Source organism: Thunnus thynnus, chromosome 8 (assembly GCF_963924715.1).
Source record: "Thunnus thynnus chromosome 8, fThuThy2.1, whole genome shotgun sequence".
NCBI classification, from domain to species: Eukaryota; Metazoa; Chordata; class Actinopteri; order Scombriformes; family Scombridae; genus Thunnus; species Thunnus thynnus.
Window position 1 is genome coordinate 6510865 of NC_089524.1, and position 26793 is coordinate 6537657.

The following is a 26793-nucleotide window of genomic DNA, read 5'->3' on the forward strand; positions in this document are numbered from 1 at the left end:
CCCTAAAGTTGATTTTTATTGTATTGTTATTATAGTAATTTTCTTTATTCCCAAATGTCATTTTTTGATAAGATTACCATTTTTTTCTTTTTTCTTTCATGATTTTAGGTGTATTAAAATTTCCTCAAAACATCAAAAGTATATGCACAATAAATTATAAGTGCATTTTTGAAAACATTTATAACTTAATCTGCTTTTAATATATTTCATACTTATTTTCTTTTCTTTTTTTTTTCTTTTTTTTTTTTTGTCTTCCTCTCATTGTCATTGTACGATGTCTAACTTAGATTTCCAATCCTTCCTGGTTGTAAAATACAGAAAAAAAGCAAACACCTAAATTCCACGAGGTTTAGGGAAGCTCCAGGTTACAGGTCATTAAGTTCCCGTGGTGTAGTCATTAGCTGTACCTACAGTAGCTGTCACACACACCCCACTACCATCAAGCAGCAGATGACATTTTCATCTGGTGCACTGAATGAATCAAGCACCTTGTTGTAAATAACCTAATGGCTCTCCAGGTAATGAAAAGCCACTCCATGCGTGGACAGACTGTAATAGCGTAAAAGGCCACGGTGCTATAATTTGAATCACAGTGTGTGAAAGGGGCTCTGCTGGTGGCAACGGTAAGTTCCTTCATTAGGTGCTAATTAAAGCTTGTGACATTGTGACAGGACGGTACAACAGATGAATGGACTGATGCTCATTTTCTCCTCATCGCCGGTATTAATGTTTGGATATCTTTGTCCCATCACCAGCAGTATCTTCAGTACAAAGACTTGTTTTTTCAAGCTTTCAGTAAATCTCCTCTCCAGGGTCTCGGTTACCTTGTCAAGATCAGTGGTCTGTGTGACAGGCTGGTATGTGTTGTTCATCAATGCCATCATAATGCTCACACAGGCATGAACATCTCATTGACGAACACCTTCGCACATTTTTTACAGAACTGGCCTAAAGGCATGTAGTGACAAAGCAAACGATGTTGCCCCCAAACAAAACTGAAAAGGTGAACCCTCTTTGGCTTTTTCTTATTTATTTTTGTTAAAATTAATGTCTTTAGCCACGCTAGCCGTTAAAAACAATGGCAATGTGTGTCAGTTGGTTGGTCCACCACTTTGGTTCAGACTGAATTATCTCATCAACTATCAGATAGATTGCCATTACATTTTGTACACATATTCATGGTCCCAAGAGGAAGAATCCTACTGACTTTGATGATCCCTTGACTTTTCCTCTAGTGCCACCCAGAAGTTGATATTTCTGGTTTATGGTGAAATATCTTGGAAAATATGGACTCAGACATTCATGTCCCCCTCAGGACAAATTGTAAAAACTTTGGTGACCCCTTAACATTTCCTCTAGCACCATCATCAGGTCAAAATTACAATTTGCCCAGTACTTTGTGTTTGGTGCTAATCAAGCGGCAACTACCACAGCTTGAGGCTGAAGTCCCTTCAAGTGCCACCAACGACTGCTAGATGCTCCAGCTGACTCCTATTCAAAAAGACTCAACTTTTCTCTAGAAATACTGAGTCAATCATTTTTTTCAGTGAGTCATTATGGTCTCAAGCATGAAATTTGTCCCTCTCATAAGTGTGCTGGTGGTCATTTTGGAAATTATTGCTCCGTTAATAGGATTTGGCGACTTATAGTAGCTTTGGTGTGTGCTGTGTGGGTGTTAATTGACAGCTGTGATTGACAGTTGGCCCCCGGCTCCAGGACTCACACTGAGTTAGACTATAATAATAGTAATATACTATTTTACGATACCTGCCCTGTTAGCCTAATTTGGCTAAAGTAGCTAATGTTAGCTCAAGTGTGCAGCGCTCAGTGTTTCCAGTAAGCTAGCATTAGCTTCAGTCCGAGGTAGGCATGTTTTCAACATGTGCAGCAAGCAGCTGTTCTCAGCTGTTCTATATCATCCTGGACAACATCGATGTACAAATGGAGGCAAGATTCAAGAACTTGGGAGAAATTGATTTTCTGGCTTTAGTTGACTGTAAAAAGTGAGCTGTGAGCCCACTTTGATGACGCAAAACTGCATAGCCTTGCTAAATATGACAAGTACTTTGATTTTGTCGGGCTGCAGGCCGACCTCATCGGACTATATAGTTCACATATAATAGAGGACAAATCACCTCTTCAACTGCTGGCTTTCCTGGTTGAAAATTACCTTAAATTATTCCAAAGGCAACAAAACTGACCTACAGTCACAACAGGATGGAGCAAGGAAGACATTCATCTCTGGCTCTCATATCAATTTGAGAAAGAGAGACTCATAAAACTCAAGGCCAAGAAGAGGAGTTTTACAATACTGTCATCAACATCTTTGTCAAGAAGGATAGACATATGGACTTCATCTTCATTCAAATAAAGTAGGCAAGCCTTAATGCTCTCTCTCACACGCACACAAACAGCTCAGATTGTCAAATCACACCTGTTGTTAACCTTCTAATAATACCCTTGAGCGCAGTTTCTATTGTTGTTTCCTTCAGTTTGAGTGTCGTGGATTCTTATTTTATGTAGTTTTAAGCCTATTGTTATTTCTTTGTTGTTTGATGACGGCGGTGGTCGTTGTGAAATATCATACATGTCCGAAGATCACGATCTTGTGTTGCAAGTTTATTGATTTGAATTGCCTGTTTGTGATAGCTGATGTCAGGATAACTGTATGGATGGCATAAATTATGGGGAACAGATGTTGCACATTTTGAATACGTGGATCTGTGCAGACCAATGTGCATAAGCCTATTCGCTGTGAAGTTTTTGATCTGTCTCTCTCTCTCCTCTCTCTCACTATAGCTGTGGCTCTCTCTCGCTTTCTCCGTCTGTTTGTCTCTGTTACACAAACAAGGCACTGCAATGTTATGAGATGTAGCCTATTGGGAAAGTGGAGTAATGAGGACGGTTATGGAGTAATTGTTTAAGTTTGGTAATAGTATTTTACAATCTTGATTTCATATGTGTCGCCTGCTGACACATATGAAATACTCATTGGTTTGTGCAACTGGCTACCTGGCCTTAGATCTCATGGCATGTTACTGCCACTTTGACATTTATATGACCTATAATAAACATCAAGAACAAGTTATGAGGGAAGCTCGGTCATTTCCAAAGGGGCAAACATGATGAGCGATGGAGAAATAGATTGACCAAACGTCAATCTAAATTTATGTCCTGTATATTCTCTTCACCACCGTGGCCGTATTTCAGTATTTCATTCCTCCTTTGGCTACAATTTTACCCCTCATACTTCAGTTTCCAGTGTTTTCATGGTCCAGTAAAGCATTTGTCTTATGTTTGTCATGTACATTGCTGCTGCCACAATATTGTTGCACATATTATAGGAGAAAAAAAGCTCCACTGTGATATACAGAACAATATCTGCCCTTTAATAAACAATGTTATGTGATAAGGGAGAAGCAGAAGCGGACGGAGAAACAGAAGAAGAAGTGACAGAGGGGAGATATTCAAACGGACAAAGAGCTTGACCAGAAATTCAAGACGTCGCTTGTCTGACAGATTATGGAAACATAAAGTCTCTTTTATGTTCTGTTTAGACTGAGCAGACATCCCTACTCCCTTGATCTCTCGTCTAATCTCCCTCCTCTCCACCTTCAGCTCCCCTTCTCTTCTGGAAAACCAAACTCTACAACCTCCCACTTCCACCTTACTCTGATAATCCAAAACTGAAAGTGAAGCAGCCACAGACAGTCCTTCAGTAAACAGCTGAAATTAAGTTTTAATGCATGAGCGACTCCACTTTTCCCTTTCTTCTCCCTCATACCTAGCATTGCTACTCAGCAGGTTTAGTCAAGTAAGGGGGCTGGAGATTGTACACAACTTTCTGTGTCGCATTAAACTCGTCCATCTCTCTTTAAACTGTTTGTACTGAAGATCAACCTTTCCTGTATTCACTCCAACACTTTTACACTCTGCCAGAAAAACTCTTTAACCTGTATATTAATATCACTTAATACCTTTTTTTTTTTTTTTTGGTTTTCGTTTTCATTATCTGAATAGACGTTGTTGTACAGAGGCAAATGAGTGATTTGTGAATTTGGCCTATATCGACTTGATTTGACAAATAGTGTTTGTTGCTGTTCACTAAATGTGAAATTTAAAAATCTTATGTTTTAAAATAATTGATTACTCTGAAATAAAGACTATGGAAAAATGTAGATGAGACAAAAGATGTAAAAGTAAATTATAAACATGTAAGAGACCTTATTAAATTGTTTCACAGGTCAGATCAGGCTGATATATAAATGCCTCTAATGTATTCGCTCTCACAAATAATAAAGTAAAGCACCTCAAATTTAAATTGTGCCTTTTTACCTCCTCTCATAGCCCAAGGTGATCACTTCAAATGCCTCGTTGTGTCCAACCAACAGTCAAAAAATGAGAGATTTATAATAATTATAATTTATAAAACAGAGAAATGCAGTAATTTCTCACATTTGAGAAGCTGGAAATAGGAAGGTTTTAGCACTTTTGCTTGATAAATATTATCATTAATAATCTTATGTTAATAGATTTATCTGACTTATCATTTCAGCACTTTCCACCTCTGGTATTTAGTCTGTGTAATTAGTTATGACAATGACAACAGTGAGACCACAGAGAGACAGAAAGGGCAAAACAGTCATGGTGTGTAATGATCTGCGGAGATGCCAGCGGTGGAGCGTCTGAGCCATGCTCTTTTTTCAGACACACGCACACACACACTAATTCATGAGGCTGGCTGTTGCTCAGTGTGAGTCTAATAATAAGTATCCTTTGAAAACAGACAAGACCCTCTGTCTGTATTTATTCTGGCATTCTGGCATTATTTCCTCTCTGTTACTGTCTACACATGTTTCTCCTCTGATGGTGTTTCCTGTGGGACTGGATATTGGTGAAGGTAATTAACATGACCTCTGCCCTCGCTCCCTTCACTGGACATTTGTTAATTAATAAAGAAAGAGAGAATGAAGGAGACACAGAGAATTAATCTGATTCCTGCGGTAGAATTACACTAACAACTACAAATTCTATCTTTATCCATTAGTAGCATCTATCTCTTGGGCAGTCTTTCGTAGAATTGCCAGTAAGAAGTCTCATAATTTCCCAATGACTATTTCATGAGCCGTATTTGCCTCCTCACGTCATCCCACCCATCTGTTCGTCCCTCATTTAGTCACATCTGATGGGCTCTGGGATCATGATGAATTAGGCTGAAAGGATTTGCAGGTGAATCGTGTTCCTAAAGCCACCTGTTTGACGTCATATTCAAATGGACGACTTTGTCTTTCATGCATTGAAGTAAACAAGTATTGAGGATCTTCATGCTAAGAAAAACATGAAATATTGGGTAAAATTAGACCACTGAATCAGCCCCCGTGTCTCTGTTTGGTGTTGCTTTTGTAAATCACAATGAAGATGAAGAAAAATTAGCCTGCATGTTTAAAGTATTAATTCAAAATTTCCAAGATCTTATTCTTACAGAGCCCATCAAGTGTCATAAAGAAAAAAGAATTCATCTACAGTTCATACAATCTATTAGTTTGTGCTCTTAAATTACCTACTTTGTAGCACAAATTAAAGTCCAACCGAAATTAAATCTTTTGTCTACTACAGCAACATGTCTGCTCTGTAAATCACTTGTCCTGTGAGAGAAATCAGAAACCAAAAAAAAAAGAAATTTACATTGAAATTATTTGATTTCATGATATTGCCCCCAATTTTTACATTATTTTGATGAAATACTGTTAGTTATCCTGCTATGTAGCTGGAGACCTTATTTCGATACAGCAAATCAAATCTTTAATGTGGTGATAACACCGTGTTCGATCACAGGCAGAGCAGACGGTCACACTGAGCCTGATTGCGTCCTGCTACACAGCATAAGAGCCACAGACTCTGAACAACAACCCACATTAACTTTCCTGCTAAAGTCTCCATCTTATTTAACTTACGAACATTAACACATCTTGTCCTGCACCTTAGCTTGTTGAATGAGTCACCAACAAACATTCACCAGGGAAAAGTGCACCGCTAACGTCACTTAGCAGGTTAATTAACAGCATGTAAACATGTCACGTCGGACTTGTTAGATGAGGGTTTGGTCGTTCCTCTTGAAAATCCCTGTTAGCAAAACACTAGTCTGTCCATGACTTGTAGCTACAGCAGTTTACTTTATCTCTGCTCTGTATGGTATATCACAGATAGTCTGCCAGCTAATGTCAATCAAACACAGACATCGACACACCTCTCCATTTCTGACATTTCTGACATTTTGTCTTTATTCTAATAATGCAAAACTATCGACAATACATTTAAAAAACATGTTGACATTATATATGACTGCAAAGAGGGATGATTAAATGAGATTTCAGTTGTAACTACTGTAGAGAGTAGAGGAGATAAGGACAAATGTATTTCACATGTTAACCTAAATATGTAGGAAGGATTAGCCAAAGCTGCTAGCCTGCTGCTAGATATTACTGAATGCTATGTTCTTACTCTCATTGCATTAAGTGATGCAAGAGAACAAATAAGTAAGTTCAATTATTTTTTTCTCTATTTCACCATGACACCTGCTGGGCTCTAAATATTATTTTCTGTGAACAATATATTAGCAGACACAGACTAATGAAAATGTCCTGGTATACTGGCTAGCTAGCTACATTAGCCAGTGTAGTAGCCAATGTTAGCCAATTGACTTAAATTAATAGTTCCTGTGAGAATGCGGTGGAGTGTTTATACGCGAGAAAACAGAAAACTGCCACTTGGAGATGTTAGCTAGCATTGACCAGCTAGCTAACTTGTAAACATTTGCCAGCCAGTCCAACTGGGTTTTCACTCTCTGATTTTTCAAAGGGTTACACACTAACTCAAGCAGGCACCATCTTCAATAAATCTTGCCTCTATTTAATCTATTTTTCTCAAGTTAAGTAAGTCTCAGGTAAAGCCTTTGTTTCTTAAATATCCATGTTAGTGCTCTCTGAGGTTGTGGAAATCTTTGACTCTCCTTCAATTATTTTCCAATATCACACAATGTTGTTTGTTTAAAAACATTCTTCTAACAGAAAAAAATCTCAATATCAACTGTTTTATCAACTCAATTTGATTAGATATGCTAACTGTACAAACTGGCGAACTCATTGTTGACTGAAATGACGTCAGAGCACCGGATACTGTATGATGGTCACTAGTGATTAGGACAAAATCACCTTCATCCTGCAGATAATGGGTAAGAAGCCAGAGTGAAATGTGAAATTGTAGAAATTCACATTTCTGGAGTTGAAAAATGATATTCCTTTTCTATAAATTGAGTAGCTACATTCTCTAAAACCCTATAATCTAAATATACATTAGGGCATCTAAAACAAGCCTTCTTTTCCCCAGACCTCCTGAAAAGTCCACATTTTGGAGAGGACAAGTTTTTCTCATGGAGGTCTTGTTGACTGCCAATCATAGATGGATGTAATTACATTAATCATTCGTTCAGGTGTGCTACTGCAAGGCCATGCTGGTTTACTGGCATGTCTAAATAGAACAACTATAATTGATGTCATTAGCTACACCTGTGCTTTTCATGCCTAGTAAAGTAAAACTGTTTGCTGTGAGGCCCTTTTTTTATCTAACGATGAAGGTAACAAGTTATTCTCATATTAACGTAAAATTAAATTAAGACATAGTAGAGTAAAATGTACAATATTTCCTTCTGAAATGTAGCTGAGTAAACATTAAATCTCCCTGAATGAGAGTACAGTAGTAGTATGCAGTTACTTCCCACCTGTATTTCCCACAATGCTCCAGTCAGAGACATAAGGACCCTGACCCACATGGTCCCAACGCTTCTCCTCAGGACAGCTGTGGTAAAACAGGCTTGAATATTCGTGAGTGTTAAGCTCATCAGAGGTTTTACAATCAGTGAACATGTGCTGCATTTTTGTTTGTCAACTTTATCTCAAGTTTTCCGACCCTTGCTCACCTGGCAGCTTGCTGAAGGTGAGCTGCCCTCGTTGGCTTTCATGTTGTGTGTGTGTGTGTGTGTGTGTGTGTGTGTGTGTCTATGTTTGGAGGGCTTTTGGCACAACTTTGAGAAAGAAAGTCTTGTCCACCAATGTTTGAACAACCGATTCTGTTGTTTTTCTTGCATGTCAAGACGCAAGTCTGTACTCAAATAAAGCTAATAGATTGAATCTTTGTGTGTGTCTCTGTTTGGTGGGTTTGGTTAAACCACAGGGGAGACCATACAGAACCAGCTGGGACTGTCTCTCCCTCTGGACAGTCTACATTTGTAAAAGTTGAACTGAAGAAGTGAAGCAGCACCTCCATCTACTTCAGTCAGTGTTCAGTCCAGGGCTTGAAGCGGCTCATGCCACTTCAAATGCTAATTGTCACGTCTTTGGTTTGGATGATCACAGGAAAGGGTGACAAATGACGCAATTAATTCTGAGCGACACCAGCTGTGGCATGCACAGGCAGTCTCACCGGCAAGCAGACGACTGTCTCACAGACTGTGTAGCTTTCATAACAACCTTTTCAGAGTGGAGAGACAGCGTGAGGAGAGAGCGGAGCTTAGCCACCTGGAATGACCCTGTCGCATAACTCAAAACACTTCAGAACAAAGAGAATTCTTATTTCGAGTATAATCAACATGCTTTCAGACTGCATCTGTGATGGAAAATGAAGCTCAGCCTTCCTGAAGGACAAGCTGTTCCAGTAACTGATTTCTTTTTCTTTTTTTTCTGAGGCATTGAAGGGGGGATAATGGATGAACCTCCTCTGATTCAGCTGGTTCACCTTCGTCCTGGGCAGCAGAGATGAAACAGGGCCAGAGCAGGTTGACCAATCAGCACCTTTAATCCAGACATCTCTTCACCTGATTAGTTCCCCTGATTGTTTTGGTTGCTCTGCCAAGTGAAGGACGGTAATTTGATAACAGGAAGCAAATGTGCTCACTATGCTTTTGATTAAAAAGCGGTAATCATTAGCAACAGGAAGCTATCCAATAAGCCTGCTGTGTTTGCTGCAGTGAGCTTTACATCCAGGCGTGGTTTGAAAAAGTGTGTTTTGATCTATAGTTCTAGGAATCTGAATACTGATATAATCTAATGTAAGATGTTTACAAAAGTGACCCTGACGCATGCAAAAGCACAAACTAAAATACAAAACTACATTATTTACATTTTAAAGTCGCATGTAGTAGTGCAGTTATGCAAAAAATAACTACATTAAAGCAAATGTAGATCATGAAAACTGTACTGGAGACACTTATGTTGTTCACTGATAGTTCTGTTTAATTTAAGCATAAATTAACTCAGATATAATTCAACAAAGCACTTTTGGTGTTGTGTTGAATTGAATTAGATGTAATTAACTATGTAGATTGCATGAATCTCTCCTCCTTCAACTGCATTATCACTTTAATTTATTGTTTTGTGTTGCTGTGATGACAACTGTTTACTGTATAAATGGACTGTAAATGCCTAATGCTCATTGTTTTTCATTCATATATATACTGTGTGTGTGTGTGTATATATATAGTATATATATATATATATATATATATATATATATATACTTAAAAATGTATGATGATTGGACTGATTATGTGTTGGAGAAATCTAAATAAATGGTTACACTATACAGCACAGTAAAATTAGATTTTCATCCTGATTTTTATATTAGTAATTTTGGGTATTTTTATCCAATTTTTGAAAATATTTTAAAAAATAATTAATCCTTTTAAATAATTTGTTTTTAAATGCTTATATGTCTAAAAAATACATTATTTGGACTGTCATATTATTTTTTGTCTTAGTAGTAAATAAAATCTCATCCCTACTATGACGTGTTACTACTATGATGCTTCTCTTGTTTTGAACTACACGCAGCCAACAAATGAGACAACATCCAAGCAAATGCTGAATGGCTTTTAACTATATTAGATTATATTTTTGATGTAAAAATTTCATTTCAACCTTTAAGATTCTCGGAAAACCACTGAGGGCGACCCTCATTTACAATAATGCCAAGATTACACATGGAAAAAACAAACAAACAACAAGGAAACATACATATTCAACAAAATGAGTTAAAACAGTTAAAGACAGGCAGTGATCAGTTATTAGTAATTATATTCCTGAAGTGTGAAGAGGTGTGAGAGTATTCAGTTTTAGGTCACATTGCAAGAGCTTCCACTAAAAGCTTCTTTCCAAGTTCAGTCCTGAGGTACCTGAAGAGCCAGACAGTTACTGGAACAGGTTAGAAATGGACCAGAGTTCCAGTGCAATAGAGATGTGATGTATGATGGTAATTTTCCAGTCAGGGCTTTATAGATATACAGATATCAGTGATTATTGTGTCTCTCAGTCAGAGAAGACCAGCCGACCTTATTATAGAGGATACAGGGGTGAGTACTGTAGCCATCACTGAGAATAAATCTCAGGCCTGAGTGGTAAACTGAGTCTAAAGGCCTAAGTGTGGAGGCTAAATGATATCCTCATAATTTAAAATTGATAAGAAAATTGATTCTTCCTACAGAGGAGAGGAGGCAGAGGAAGTTGGATTTATTCCTGTATAGAGAGCCGATTTTTAGTTTTAATTTGTCAGCAAAGTTCTTGATATGGTGATTGAATGTGAATTTGTCATCAAGCCAGATGCCAAGGTATTTATATTCTGTTTCCCTTTGGATTGATAGATCTGTTGCCTAACACCAATGTGACGTTATGGAAGCACACAGCATTCCTGCTTATCGAGGCCTGTTGGATTTATTTGCTCTGTTTATCCAAATGAGATTCTTGAGTCGGGTTTGGACACTGTTCTGCCCACAGAACTGAATCACAACCTACCACCTACAAAGCTGTAAGGGGAAAGGTGAATGCAGCATTAGGTATTTTACCTCTTGTATCTTTTTGCATAAAACAATCACAGACCATGTTTTGTTCATTCATTGACAAAATTTGGTCTCTTAGTATTGAGGTCCAAAATTACCAATTGCTGCCTTTCACCGTCATTTAGAGCTGTAGAAGTTCAATGCTTTGCAGTTTAGACAACACAGAACAAATCAGGAAAATACTGTCAAAGGATTGAAATGCTTGAAGTTGAAGATGATTGTTCTGCCAAATCATGAAGTTTTGGACCAAGTTTTGGTCCGAGATGAGATCAGCAACCAGGAGCATCCTGTTTCAACTTCTTATGGACATATTTTATATCTACCAACATATGATTTCGAGAGCTTAAACTGTCATAGAGCAATTGATATTATTGAGTGAAATAATAATGGCATGTATCTCTGAGAAGCGAGACTGCTACTGTAATAGCTTTGACGCAGAGGTTGTCAGGTTCTCCTCTAATGAGGACACTCCATACAGCAATCAGCCCTTTAGACACAAGAAACGTGGGAGTTCATTGACTTTTTCTTCAACTCCTGACTCAGACTGTTGAGGCTTCAACACCTTTCACTCGCTTTAACGCCCTCCAAAGGAGGTGAAAAGGACAAAGATGGAAAAAGTGACCTTTCAGTCAATAATGATCTTAGGTAAAATCTATAAATGTGCTCTCCATAGTCAGAAGGGAGTGCATTCATTTAAAAAAATGATTTTAACAGCTTCTCCTGACTGCAAAGACTGTAGTTGTACAGTTCTGTCCCAAAGGTATTTGCATTTGAACTTTTGCACTTTTTGTAAAGTCCATAATTTGCCATATTCTCTCTTCATGCTTAAACCTGTCAGTGACGAGGAAGAGAACAGAAAAAAAAAACATTTCAAACTCAATCTTGGATGTCTGTAATTTTACAGCCTGTCATGACTCTGTTGCTTTGATGCTTTTGCAACTTTCTGCTATGCAACTAACTTTCTCACCAACCACCCAACCCGCCTCCTCCTAACAGTGCGTCATTTTCCCTTCCATACATATATATACATACATATGAAATGTGGAAAACGACTTGGTAAGGTTTTAGAAAAACCATGTCATGTCTGTCAGTCAAATCAAAGTACAACTAAAATACTCAGAAAAGGACACTCACATCCTTGTTTTGTCAAACACTCACCCTTACTCCAACATAAAACCAAGTCTTAACCCTAAAACAGCTGATGTACCTGATGAGGACCTGATGATTGTCCCACACCATAACACATGTCAGAAATAAGATGAAAACACACACCTGTCCTGTTGGAGTGGTTGTTCTCCTCCTGTTTGAGGAGTTGGTTGCATTCTTCCTGAGCCATCTTGTGCTGAACCACCAGAGCGCAGTCTGGGTGGATGGCCTCCGTCTGAAGAGCAGAGACAGAAATCACAGTTCGGTTATACATTAAAACGTACAGCAGAGCAGTAACAATGATATGAAACTTTAGCAGGCAGTGAAAACACTACCTTAGCAGTGTTGATGTTGATGTTAACCATAGACTGTAAAAAATATGGACGTAGTCACTGTGACGTCACCCATTGGTTTGCGAACTGTCGTTTTGAAGCCTCGAGTGTAGCGCTTTGACCATCGCCATCTTGGATTTGGCTGTCGCCATGTTTGATTTTCGGAGCCAGAAGTGACCATATTTGGACAATGGGGTGGGCCTGACCATAGCGCTAGCTGCTAGCTTGGTTAGCACGGTGCATTTACAATCAATGGTTAACAGTGATAATGCTAATGCTAATTTTCGCTAGCGAAAAACAGGCCTAAAACCGTTAAAACAAAATGTACTCACTGAAAAAACTGATAATGTGACTCATTGATGGATGTTTTATTACAACTTAATGCTGAACAAGACTGTTTATAGGTGACCACAATGTTACAGTTAACTTTAGTGAACTGAAAACACACAGTGAAATAGCAGCAGCTACACCTATACGCCCTGATTACATTATGTGAGCAACGCCGTTGCCATGATAGCAACTTGTCAATCACATCGTAGCCACGCCCTGAAGCATATGCTGCTTTATCGTCTATTGTACTCTAAATGGGACTATAATTTACAAAATGAACATCATGCTGTATTGAAGACGACTTGAAACTAGCGATTGAGACCATAAACTCATCAGGAAAGTGTTCACTGAGGTAATAAATCAAATGAGAAGTAGGGTCATTTTCTCATAGACTTCCATACAATTGGACTCCTTTTTGCAGCCAGTGGAGTCGCCCCCTGATGGCCATTAGATAGAATGCAGGTTTTTGGCACTTCCGCATTGGCCTCATTTTTCAGCCCCGGAGGTTGCTGCTTGATGTTCACACAGGAATCATTGGAAGAATATTCCTTACAAGAGTAATGTCCGTGTAAGATGAAACAAACTTCTATACACCTATCTCAAATATTCAGAACGGAAGGTACTGTATTGGCATAAATATAAGATTTGAAAAAGTGAGGGTCGTCTTATATTCGAGTCTTATATATTCTACACAATCAAATCTCCTACAGAGAGTGTTGCTTTATGATTTATTTGAAGCATTAATGTTGCTATGCTAACACTAAAGTATTTCATTAGTCCAGTTTAACTCAAAAAAAGTTGGGGTTTTTTTTAACTTGTAGGAGTTTCTGAAGGCTCAGGTAACGTATCTTTCTGCCATGGAGGAAATAAATTCACGACGAGTGGAAACGAGTCGAAAGCGTCTTCCGACGTCTTTAGAAATGGATCAGAGTCAAAATCATCTGTCAAGCAACCAAGAATTACTGCTGTCACAGGAGCTCAAACAGTCTAAAATACCACTAAATAATCTGACTGTTTCAGAGCCTGACAGGAGAGAGTGTGAGTGTGTGACTGATACAAGATGACACTGATGACGAGATACACAAGTGTGGGATTTACATTCTGCTTTGATGGAAGTGTTTCACTTTCACAAGAGAAAAGGCTCAGAGGATGACGACACTCTTCTTCTTGGCTTTAAAGTATCTCAGTGAAATTTTCCCAACAGGACGAGTGTGTGTGTGTGTGTGTGTGTGTGTGTGTGTGTGTGTGTGTGTTGTATCTTCAAAAAGCCTTTTTGCCGAAAACGGATTTTGGAAAAGGGGGCGTCGTCTTATAATCAGAGTCGTCTTATATTCAGGCCAATACGGTTCTACAGTATTTAGATTTGAAACTAATATTTTATACAACAATATCACCTGCTAATTGTGAATATTGTTGAGGACATGAATGTTCCTAAAATGACAATCATGAGAGTTACTTTTAAAAAAGAATTACTCATAAATGCCTTTATCTAAACACAGAAATCACACTATACCAATAGATTTAAAAATAAATACAAATGGACTGAAATAATAATACATTTAATTGAAACTCAGCAAGTGCTACAGTATCAATAACTCAGCAAACACAACATAAAGAAAGTAATAAGAATTAAGATGAAAGAGCCTTCCCGAGTAGAAGGGTTTAGGGTCTGTGCTGCCCTCAGATGGTTAGTAAGACTCTTCCACAAAGGAAGGAGGTACTACCAATAAAATAACTATAATATGTCCTTTTAGACACTATAAAGACGTTTTAATATCTACTGTATATAATACAAGTAAAAACAGGCAATATTTTCTCTGAAATACCTCAAATACTTGAACTTGCTCTCTCATTGCCCTCCACATTAAGTTTGTTCAATTGTTATGATTGAAATCATGTTCAACTAATTAAAAACAATAGCATAAAATGAGTAGAAGATGCACACTGGAAGCTGATTCCTGTTCAGCAGCCCTCGCAAAAGCATCTATCTGAGACCGAAATCACTCAAAGATGAGAGTGAATAATGGTTTAGAAGCCTTCACAGAGTTGAAACAACTTATGTAAGAACAAGAAAACCTGCAGAAAATTACAAGTTTCAGCTTTAAATTGATCCCTTAAAAATTCTTTCAAAAAAAAACGTGTTTTGGGCTTTTGGGAGTTATGGACTCCGTTAAGAATCTAAAAGTGTTGATTACTGAGATATCAGTCTGCCCATCCACACGCTTTTAACTTTTATGTGTTCTTGCGAGTTTGAACTGCTCCTTGTAATAAATATCTTTGCCATTTCCTTCTCCCCACATGGAAAGCCAGAGGACGGCGGCGCATCTGCCGCAATGTGGAACCTCTGTACGATAATCAGCAGCCCTGACAACTGAAACGTGGGAGTTCAACAACTTCGTCTTGAAGTCCTGACATCTCTAATGAAGGCTCCTCTGACTTTCACTTTCTTTCACGCCTCCTAAAGAACATGAAGAGGAGGAAGACTGAAACCAGCACACCTATACTGTATAGGCTTCTAATAATCTTACATGATGTATAAATACACATATGAAAAGAAAATATAGATTTGAACTGCATATCAAAACAGCTGGATTCGCGAGATCACGCAAGAATCCATCTCGTCAGGCTTCAAGTTAGTGGTTCGGACCAATCAGCGTCCCGAGGAATCTCGTTTGATCTCACAAATCCAGCTGATTTGCAAGGTTAGACGCCAAGTATTTTTGAAAGTGTCTGCCCTTTTCTAAACAGTTTCCAAGTACGACTTCTCAGAAGTTTCTGCATTCAAAAATGTCACCAGATTTATTCCATTTTAATCTCTACCAATCTATTGTAGGCTGTCAAGTAGAAAACAATTCTTGTCATCGCTTTGGAGGTTTTCTAATTGATTTTTCTCTGGTGGATTTATTTGGCTTGAAATGTGTGAAATGTGTGTCACATGTAGAACGCCTGCCTGTTGGACAGATGGAGACTCTGCAGGTGAACGTGACCTTTGATCTCATCCTCTCACAGTGCTGCATTGTTCAGGATTAACAGGAGATGTTATTGGACTGAAACACGTCCTGTCCTGTTGCAGGATCTTATCCTGTAGCTGTCAAAGTTGTTGAGAAGCTGAAGTGGTAGGTAGGTAGGAAGATAGTTTCTTGTGTTGGTATTGTTAGTCTAAGTAATAGTAATAAGTCTAAGTAAATAACTTCAATCTTATTTCAACCCTGTCTCCTTAAGATTATGTTTATATAATACTAATTTGCTGCAAAATCAATTTGGATGAAATATTTTGGGTTATGTTTAGGTAACTATAAGCCTCATAAGTTTACAGGAAGATCATAATCTTGCTCCACTGTGCAAACAATCAATGTTGACTTGAAGCACAACACAGGACTTTGGGGCTTCCAGCTGGGACGAAGGCTGAGACGAAACCGTTTTATAACATTGCAGGGAAAAGTTGCAGCTGTGCAAACTGGCCCGTCTCAGCTGAACCCGGCTGATGGTGTCACCTGCGCCTCAGTTTGCCAGTAGCTGGTAAGGCGCGTCATCTGTTTCAACAGCCAATCAGCTTGTAGCGAAGTCAGCTGGTCAAGTCAGCAAACTGTTAGCTGATCGAAATGGCAGAGTTTGTTTTCTTGCATGTTTTTGCCATTTCATCAATACTAGAAATGCAACTGTAGCAAGTACCGCACTATCACTGTCCTCATTTAGTTTTTAAGATGCTATAAATTATATCCAGCTACAAAAAAAAGCCTGAAAAGCCGTCAGATAGAACAAAAGTACGGAGAGTCATTGCTATGGAGACCATACACCATCTCGTCTGGTCGCATTGGTGTAAACTGACAGGTTTTGCATAGTTTCAGCTGCAAGTTTCGAAGGGTTTAAGGGGACGTATCATGCATATTTCTGGGTCTGTATTTATATTCTGGGGATTCTGGAATATCTTTGCAAAAAACTCCTTAATTATCTTATACTGGGCCTTTATGCAGCCCTTCAGTTCAGCCTGTTGTCTGAAACAGGCCCCCCTACTAATGAGTCCACTCTGCTCTGATTGGATTCCTTCAGCTCCAGAGGCTACATAAACAAACAGCAGTAATAAGATTTAACTTCTTTTTCTCCTATTTTTACTCCAAATGGAAACTTCTGCAATATATTTGTATATGTTCGAGCCGTAATAAGATCAGAATGCAAGTGGACAAGGAGAACAACCAACAAAGACTACAGAACAGAACAAGCTGACGTCATCACGAAGAGGAAGTAGAGGTAAAATTGCAAACGGAGCATTCAGAGCAGGTTGAAGCCCTGGATTTTTACTCTCAGGCAGCACTTTTACATATGTTCACCTCAGGTTTTAGAACTGTGACTATGTTTTCATCTGATATTATAAACAGTATAAAAATGACCCCTTTCAGACACTGAGGGTGAACTGTAACATCTCTGATTCAAGACCTCCAGGGAACTTTGATGCATGTTGTTACCATTTCTCTTAAAAAAAAAACACACACACACACACACACACACAAATGGAAAAAAATGTAGTACTTCATGGATGACAAAAAATTTAGTTTCCTCCAACACATATTTCCCAAAATGATTTACTCTGAAAATACACCTTCAACACAAGTGGTTCCTTACCTTGTAACCCATCATTAATGCAAAGTAGTGTCTTCTTAAAACTCTTCCTCCCTGTGAATGAAACCATTTCCACTCAGTTTCTAACATGTAGTCTATATCTGGACTCATTATCCAGATAACGTAATCTGATCACAAGTGTTTGCATTTACACTTGGTGTTAATAAGTGTTCTTGTTATCTCGATTCTTATGTTCAGATGCGTGTGTGCAAATTAGATAGGTTGTCTGTAGCTTTCTGCTGGTATTTCTTTAAGCTTCAGTCAGACTGAAATTCCGCAACCGGAAGCAAATGTGTCTCGCCCCGTTCCACAACAGCTTGAATGGGAAGTGAATTTCAGTCTGACTGCACCACCAGCAGAAAAAGACAGAGTTAAGTGACCTCAGGGTGGATTTTTTAATGTAAAATATCTCAAAACTGTACAATCAGAGCCAAGTCATCTTCAGATATCCGATAGCATTCAGAATGCAACACACATTTACGTGTTATTCCTGGTCCAGATAAGACATGCAGAGGCTTGAGAAGATTGCCTCTCACTAATTTTGATGTTTCAGTGATTAAAACGAACTTTATTATATTTGTGGCCCACGCACGATAATTCAAGAGAAGTACAGGACTCTGCAATTTATCTGCAATTTGCAAATAAAACAATCAAATAAGAAATGTCATGCTGCGACCATTTGTAAACTGTGTGTAAGTGGTGCTCACAAATGGCGTTTGTGAAATGTTAAATGTTAGCTTAGCAGTATTTTGTTTTTGTTTCGTTACCTTGTAACCTGTGACACTGATCTTGTGAGCTCTTGTTCCTCACTCTCACATTGGGAGCTGCTGCCTTATACAGTAAATCCCGGCTTTTAGATAAATAACACAATCAGTTTGTTATATAACACAGGATAATATGCTTGGATGACACGTTAACAGCAACAAAAATGATGCCTGAGCCTTCTCCTTTATTGTCCTGAGCTCTCAATTATCTCCAATACTCTCATTCTCTATTTTAGGTTTTATCAGATAATGCTGCCCCCTAAACACATTACTGAACATGAGGAGAATTCACTGTGAAAAGGCTGAATATTTCCACAATTGATTTGTAGCAGGTGGCCAATAAACTCCCTCATCATTAATAATTTACACCTACAGGAGCAATAAATGTTTCTGTGTGGCTGAAAAACTCAATCTGGCAGCTTGATCTGACAGCGGAGCCTCACTGTAGACATGAGACAGCACAGTCATATTTTGCCCTGCAGGTTTATAGAACAAATCTCCTTTAAACAAGCAAGATAGTAGGACGACATGCTGTCTTATGAAGCAAAATGATGTGTATTTTTACAGTTTAGTGATGTGCAGAACGTGGTGTGAGTCATATGATGAGATGCGGAGGCTGGTAGGTGTTTTCACAACTTCATAAACACAGAATAATAAAAATCAGATGTGTGTGTGAAGAGCTGGTGTTGCCATTTGAGAATGCACTTTGATTATTGTAACCCCGGCTCCTAAATGGCAACAGTTTATGTGGCAGCAATTTCATTTAAATTCAATCACTTAGTTTTAACCGGGTCATTATCGCAGGGCGACGATCGCTTCCATCCAACCTTTACCGAGCCGCCATCATTTGCATTCAAAATTTCACGGTGATACAAAGGACGGGTAATCACCAGGTCTCTGATGTCATTACAGAGAATGTGTGTGTGTGTGTGTGTGTGTGTCTATTATTGGCTGTTTAATGTTTTCAGTCCACATTCTACGTCCGGATCAAGTCATTTGTGATATTTCTTTTCATCTTGGCGTTGATGATACGCAGGTATATTGAAACCAGCCCACATCCTGTCTTTGATCTCCAGTAATTTTCCATCACAGCGAACGCTGGTAAATTTGAAGTGATGATCTTTGACCTTACAGCACAACATAGGACAAAAACTACACTCTGCACAGAAATCTTGACCTTTTTTTTGTCACAGACTTAAGCTGCTTTACAGTCTTTACAAGTTAACTGCACTGCGCAAGAAGAGTCTAATGAAATCTTGGCCGCAATTTGAGTCAGACTGTATAATATCAGTATTGCGACATGATAGATGGTTAAAGTTGAACCGGGGAAGACGGTCTGTAAACTAATAATTTCTGCCATTCACTTTAATTTTCTCTTCCAAATAAGTCTATCCTGTGGCTTTGTTTACAATCTAATTGTCTGACTGATGCTGTTTCCTGCCACCTCTGAGATCTCAGCAATTACCGTAATTTGACGACAACAATTTTATCACAACCAATTAGAAAAAAAATGTCTTTATAATTGTTACCATAGAGACAGCGCTAAAGTAAACAATTTTATAGCGATGTTGTGACGAGGGACAAGGTCGCCTGGGTGTTGCATGAATAACTGAGAGTTGTTCAACTCTTTTCCTTCAGACTTGATGTGGCGTTTCACTGTGTCTACACCGGCAGCTTTGTTATGTAACTCTTGTCCCACTAAAGCACAAAAATAAGTCTCAATTCGTAATAAATTAGAATTTCCCTTCAAATTTCTCTGAACATTTTAACAGTATAACAAACTCAGCCATCTTTCAGCTTAGGAGCATTTCCAAAAATTGGATGATTCTATTAATTTCCGGACATATACGCCCTTCCTGCATTTGTGACCAGAAACTAGATTACTGTCATTATTTTCACCAATAAAAAATCAATTTCCACCTTCAATATCAGCAAAATACAGCTGCAAGGGAAGGGCACTCACAGGATCCACAGAAAAAAAAAAGTGGAGCACATTTCCCTCGTTTTTCGGCCTCTCTGCTCTGGTTAACTGTGGCTTTTAGAATTGATTTTAAAATTTTACAGCTTGTTTTTAAAGCAGAGGCAGGAGATGCCCTCAGGTCGGAGACACAACATCACTCAGGAAGAACATTCAGTCTGATATCAGAAAAAAAAACTACTATATTCTGTTTTGAAACTCTATTAGGACATATTTTTTTTAAAATGATCTTTTACCAGCAGTGGAATGTAACTCAGTACATTTAAGTGCAAATTTGAGGTTCTTACTTGCTACTTTGTACTGTACTATTATTGTACTTTTTACTCCTACTACGTTTATCATACAGCTTTACTTTGCAAATATAAATCATATAATTAGCTTATAAAATATGCTGCATAGCTATAGATTAAACTACCCAACAGTGCATGAAGTAGTTAGAATTAGCTTCACCTTAACCAACAGTAAAATGCTGCTTGTGGAAAAGGCTCTTAGATTCTCTGATTTTATTGGCCTTTTACCTGTCTTTCTCATTAATCACCTAGCAGTGACAGCCAGTTAGATTTCGGGACTCTTAGTTAACTGAGGTAGCTGTGTGACAAAGTTAACGAGTGATGTTCAACGAGCAGAGGAGCCGAGACTGGTATAGTTGCTGGGTGTCTGCAGTGGAACAACCCAGATAGCAAGTGGGCCACTTCAGTCAATGATGCAGTACTGCTGGCCTTCTTCTGGCCTGGACAAACTGGATGTGAGCCTGAAATGCCCCCCCCCATGTAAAATAGCAAATATGGCCCAAATATCCCAAATCAAATGTGGGCCTTTTTTGGTAAAGATGCAGCACTCTCGGGTATGTGCATTCTGGATGTGGGCCAGTTCTGGTTTATCTGGTTTATTCTTGGTTGACATTGTTGTGACCCGTAGATGGGAAACAGGACCAGAGTGCCATCATTCCACGCGGTATGTGGGCCAGATGAAAGTGCCCAAAGTGTCGGGTGTGGGCGGGATCTGGGCCGCAGCAATTTTTTGCTATCTGGGAATTGAATGCCTCGTCCAGACGTCTGTGACTTTTCAACAGACTGAACCAGATAGTTTGAAGGTTATAGAGAGCAGTTTCCATTTTCTCTCTAACAGATTATTGCAAGAGGGTTATTAATCCAGTAATATAATATAATGTTATAACACTCACAGGTGCCATATTACTGCATGAGGAGTACTTTTACTTTTGAGTACATTTCGCTAATGTACTTACTTTTATTGTGGTATTCTTAATTTTACTTACAGTAAGGGATCTGAATACTTCCTCCACCTCTGGTTTATACTGTGACTTTTTTAATATTTTAGATTTTTAACTCACATAATCTGTATTTATCACATGTATTATATATGTTCATGCAAATTTTTTTAATGTAATTATCTGTTTTTTGAATCTTATCTCTTACTGTAAATCACTTTGGACAAAAATGTCTGCTGAATGAATGTTGAGGACTTTTATGAACTTGTTTTTGAAAGCTGATATATATAAATAAATGTAGTCAATAATCTGTATATCAAAAATAGGATTATCTGAATTGAAGGTCTAAGAATAAAAAGTGTTGTAGCCGTAGAGATTGTAAAGCCTATTAAGGTAAATGTGTGATTTGTGGTTCTAGGCTATAATTGACTTGACAGAAAGCAAGAAAAAGACAGAACTCAAGAGTGTAAACATTGACATGTGCGCACTGAATCACTGTGTAATTTCACATACAATTATAGTGATCCAGCAGGTCAATAAGTGACGTTAAAGACGTTCATCCTGCTGTCATCAATAGAAAAAGTGATCTATAATGAAAAGGCAGGAAGGATAAGATGAGCACCTTCACCCTGATACCAATCAGCAGTGGAACAAAGTCTCTGGAGGAAGCAGCTAATGAAGAAACACAGGATCATTAACAGCCTTCAGGAACAGGAAACACATCACAAAACCATCATGATTTACACTGGGATCAAACCTTAGGTGAGAACGCCTCCATGATGGCGAATCCAAGTTTAGATAAGAGTAAAATGGGAATATTCTGCACCCTGGATTTTCTATATTATTTGAATTTCAAACCAGCATATGTACATATATAGAAAAAAAAAGAAAATATTAATGCTTTCTCTTTGCTGCTGTCTGTCTGGATGGGAGTCTCAGGACGCACTATTGGATCTTTTCTTTTTATTTATTGGATATTTATTTTAGGTATATGCGTGTTTATTTATTCATTGGTGGCTCCTGTTTTTCTGAGATGTTTCATCAATTAAATGTTTTTTCTTCACCAAAACAAAGCTACTATCAAAAAGACAAAAGTCTGAAATATTAAAATCACTTGTCCATTGCAAATAACAGCCAATAATGAGATTAAAAGGGGAGCATGGGGATTATACACCACTCATGACAAATTAATCACCCACAAAGTAATTATGATCAATTCCTACACGTAAGAAAACACCAACAGCAGGTCAACAGCTTCACTCATTTACACTTTTTGTAAAAAAAAAAAAAGAAAAAACACACTGTAAAAAATTGCTGTAAAAATACAGCAAAATTCCAACAGTAAGTTACTGTTTCTTTCTATATGTGGTAAAATACTGTAAACTCTGATGCTCTTTGGAGCCAAAACCAAGAACGGACGTTAACAATAGGCTACTATAAGATTTGACGGTAAAATACAGTATTTTCATTTTCGCCGCCACAGTAATGGAGGGACAGAAGCAACATGCATCCATCAACATCATATAATCAATGTTCATCCTCCTTTGTGTAATCAAACCAAAAGGTCAGTAACATCTTACTCAGAGAATAGAGTTACATTTGTGCATCTGGTTGAAAACATTACATTAAACTGTTATTATTCTAGCAAGCACCTGACAGGCACAAGAGAGCATTTTCAGGTAGTTTATCTTCAGTTGAAAGTTTGAATTACTGGTATTTAAAAAAATTTTCACTGAATGCTAATGTTAGTATGGCCTGGTCCATACCTACACCTTGTTTATCCCACTTGCATTTCATAATTAATAATAGCCTACTATCTAAAGCACATAACAATTGAAGTTTATTCAAATATGTAGCAAAGTTGATTGAGATAACGTTGGCTGCTGAGCCCCAAGAGACAGACAGAGCGGTCATTTAGGTTATCTTAGCTTATCTTATCTTAGGTTGCTGCAAATGTAACATATGCCTCTTGCATGTTACATTAAATACATTAATTGTGCTTTAAATGGTCACTATGTCTAATAGCAAAATCTCTTAATATAGAATATAATTTTGTCAGTAATTTTACCTTTATTTAATAGTTGTAAGGTGTACATATTTATGTTATTTTCATTATTTTATGCTGTTATCTTATATTTAATATTTAATACTTGGCTACGTAGTATCCAAGGTAACGATGCAGCTATAAAGCCCATCACCTGGGTAACAAGTCAGACCGGGCTTGTATCCCCCAGGTGAGTGTGTGACTATTAAATGGAAACCTGTAAATAATAATGTATAGCTGACCTAAGATAGACTTTATTATTAATTATAAGTATACTGACATTCAGAGTGATTATCTATGTGAACTGATTCATCTGTATCAATAATCTGTAATATAGTGAGTTTTTGATCCTGGTCAAGACTAGACTGTCGGCCCTGTAATTTGTTATTTAACGGTTATTAAACTTCGTCACAGAAATCATTTATTAGTATTGTAAGTTTCCTTTTTTTTATGTTAAATAGTTTCACTGAGACTGGGCTTGTATCCCCCAGATCCCGAAGTGCTTGTAAGCAATAAACAGACATCACTGAATCGACATCAGAGCTGTCTGGATGTCTTCGTTGGAGTCAACTGATGTTACTAACTGTCAGCTGTTAGTTCACCATCATCATCATAACACAACACAGAGACTGTAGGCTGTCACTATTATCAGCCATATAAAACAAACTTAACGGGGGCGTTATAAACTGTGAGGTTAATATAGTCCCCCGTTACACAAAGATACTGCAGTTGCCAAGCTGTACTAAAACATGGGACATATTAGGTGATTTGTTCCATGTTGTTTTCAGATACTTCATTGTGATTAACCCTGAGAGGGGAACAGAGGCCAGCTAGAGAAAGAAATTCCTAAGACAAACAAGCTCACAGTGAATCCTAGTCACCACTCTTCTGAAGAACTTGACGTCACTTCATGCGGGGAAGTCAGGTGTCCTTGTTTATCTCTCCCATTCATTTGTTTCATTTGTCTTTCTCTCACTCTGTGCTCGACTTTCACTCTTGTTTCTTTCTCACTCAGTGAGAGTGGACATTTGAAGGCATTACAAATTGTTTTATCCTGCAATCTGTTTATTTGTGCTTTTATATTTTTTAAACAGTAGTTTGCAAAGCAGTTGCTGTTTAGACTCATGACTAAGTTTTGCTGGCAGCTCAAGATATTATAATTAACAGATTTACATCGACCCCTTTGAAAGGGCATGAACCGTAAGAAATGATCTTTTCAAACATACTTGAATATACTTAAAAAACCTTTTGAATAAATGTTCAGTTCCATAAAGCTTCCACTTGCCTCATTGTCTTTTGTGCTTGATTTTAAGGGTTACACATTTTTAAATGTAAAACTGATCTGATCTCATTACTGGACCATTAATTTGAAGACACATTGTTATTTACAGCATGTGTCTGCAATTTATAGTTGTTTTTATTAATATGAATAAGTAGAAAACCTTTCCGTTGTTTATTGTAACATTTACAGTAAGAAACTGTTCATGTAGATTACAATAGCAACACTGTAAAACTACAGTATATTACGACCTACAGTATCAAACTGTAAACCTCAGTCTACAGCAGAATAATGTAATACATTTTACAGCACTCAACTGTTAAATTAAATTACAGTAATGATACTGTTTAAAAAAAGGGTAGTAATTTACAGTAATTTTACAGGGTAATTTGTTACAGTGCAGTTTGACAACATGAAAATTGTTTTTGATTATTTGAACTCTTCACATATATTGAGATAACTTTTTCCCACCAATTAAATGTGTGGAAGTCATCAACAACCACACAGGACAAGATCAACACTATAAATATAAAACCTAAAGTATAAAAAATAGGGCATGAATCGTTTAAAAATAGTTTATGGTATGAAATCTACAACTTTATTCCCTCAATGACCCTTCAATGAGGTTTTTAGACATCATGTCAAATACAAAGCTCAATGGACAGAGACACTTGTTGCCCAGCAGTGGCCAAATACAGTAAAATAAAAAGGACAATGTTTTTTTTAAGTAAAAAAATGATTTAAAAAAATACAGAAATGAGCAAATAAGCACACTTTGGCAAATATTCAACAGCCTGCCTACTGTACTCACAAGTAATATTATAAACAAAACTGTCTAATATTTTAGTGTTGAGTAATTATTGAAATTTAACAGTGCTTGGATCATTTCTATAGTATCTTTTAATTACGACTTAATAGCACGTAAATAGGCCCCATCGCTTCTTTAAATTGTAATTATGGCCCCAACACAGCCAAATGTCGACAGATTAGTTCTGCACAAACACCAGACTATAAGCAAAAATGCAAAAAATAGAACCAGCCTTTCACAACCTGTAGTCATCACTGAGTGTTATCATTAACCTCATCACACCGGTCCTGATGAGCGGAGTGTCTGAAGTGGACTCACCGTTTCCCACACCGCCAGCTGCAGGAACACACCGAAGTGAAGTAATGTGGGAATCCATTTCAACCACGAGCTTCCAGAGATGAACATACTGTGCAATAATGTTTTTTTTTTTCAAGCTTTCCTCACTTTGCAAAAGTGCGCACACCAAAGTATCTCCAAGAGTCTTCGATGATGAGAAATCAGTTCCTTGTTAATTCCCAGAGCCGGCAACCATCCATGAACTGAACCGCTAGTTTGCAGTTTGCACATATGAATGTTGTCCGGTGTCTCTCCGGTGCGTGAGGTGGTCCGCATTACGCGCGCAGCAGAGCCGGGTCTCGACTGAGCCAAACAAGGTGCGCTCCTCCCCTGAAAAAGGCAGAGACGGAGCGCAGCGCAAAGACGCAGCAGCGGCGCAGAGCTGCACGCTGCCGCATGGGAGCAGATCTGAACCTGCGCTCTCAGCCTGCAAGAATAACAGCGTGTTCACACAGGGACTGACTTTAGATATACATATCAGGAACAGCACTGTGTCTGTACTGTGTCATATAATTATATATTTATTTTTCAGGGACAGCACGTATTAATTCATATCAATGTGATATGAATGAGACGGATTTAGATTAAAGCATACAGGATGCAGACAGGAGTTCAGGAGTGAATTACATTATATGTGTTGTTGCTTTCAGTGAGTGTGGTACATTAGTGTGTCATTGCAGTTATGTTTCATTACTCAGAACGCTTATAAACATTTAGGATGAATATAAACAGTGCTAATCCATGTGTTAATCTCTCTCTCTCTCTCTCTCTGTGCAGTTGGAGGCACCTTGCAGAGGTCGATCGATGACAGACGGTGCCTTTGGCTTTTCCACCAGACCACCAACAATGAACTTCCTGCAGACAGCAGCACCTGTGCAGAGAGAGAGAGATACTGGGATTAAGCTGCACATATTATTAGTTTATGTGTTGTGCTTCAAGAATATTGCAAAGCAATATGAGTCTGAGAAGGGTTCAGTGTGATGCAGCAGCTGTTAGATATGTGTGTTTATGAGACTGTGTGTTTGCTTCGTATTTATCATGTTGTG

General features: G+C 38.0%; 1 protein-coding gene across 1 annotated transcript in view; it reads right to left on the bottom strand.

Annotated features, from left to right (window-relative positions):
• The window catches only part of ghrhrb (growth hormone releasing hormone receptor b), a 48565-nt gene extending 22366 nt beyond the window's left edge, over positions 1–26199 (bottom strand). Inside the window, exons 1-2 of the mRNA XM_067596256.1 lie at positions 25730–26199; positions 12158–12266 (exon numbers count right to left, since the gene is read on the bottom strand). Coding sequence (XP_067452357.1) covers positions 12158–12266; positions 25730–25816 — 196 coding nt within the window. The 5' untranslated portion in view covers positions 25817–26199. The remainder of the gene's footprint in view (positions 1–12157; positions 12267–25729) is intronic.
• Between the last annotated feature and the right edge of the window lie 594 nt (positions 26200–26793).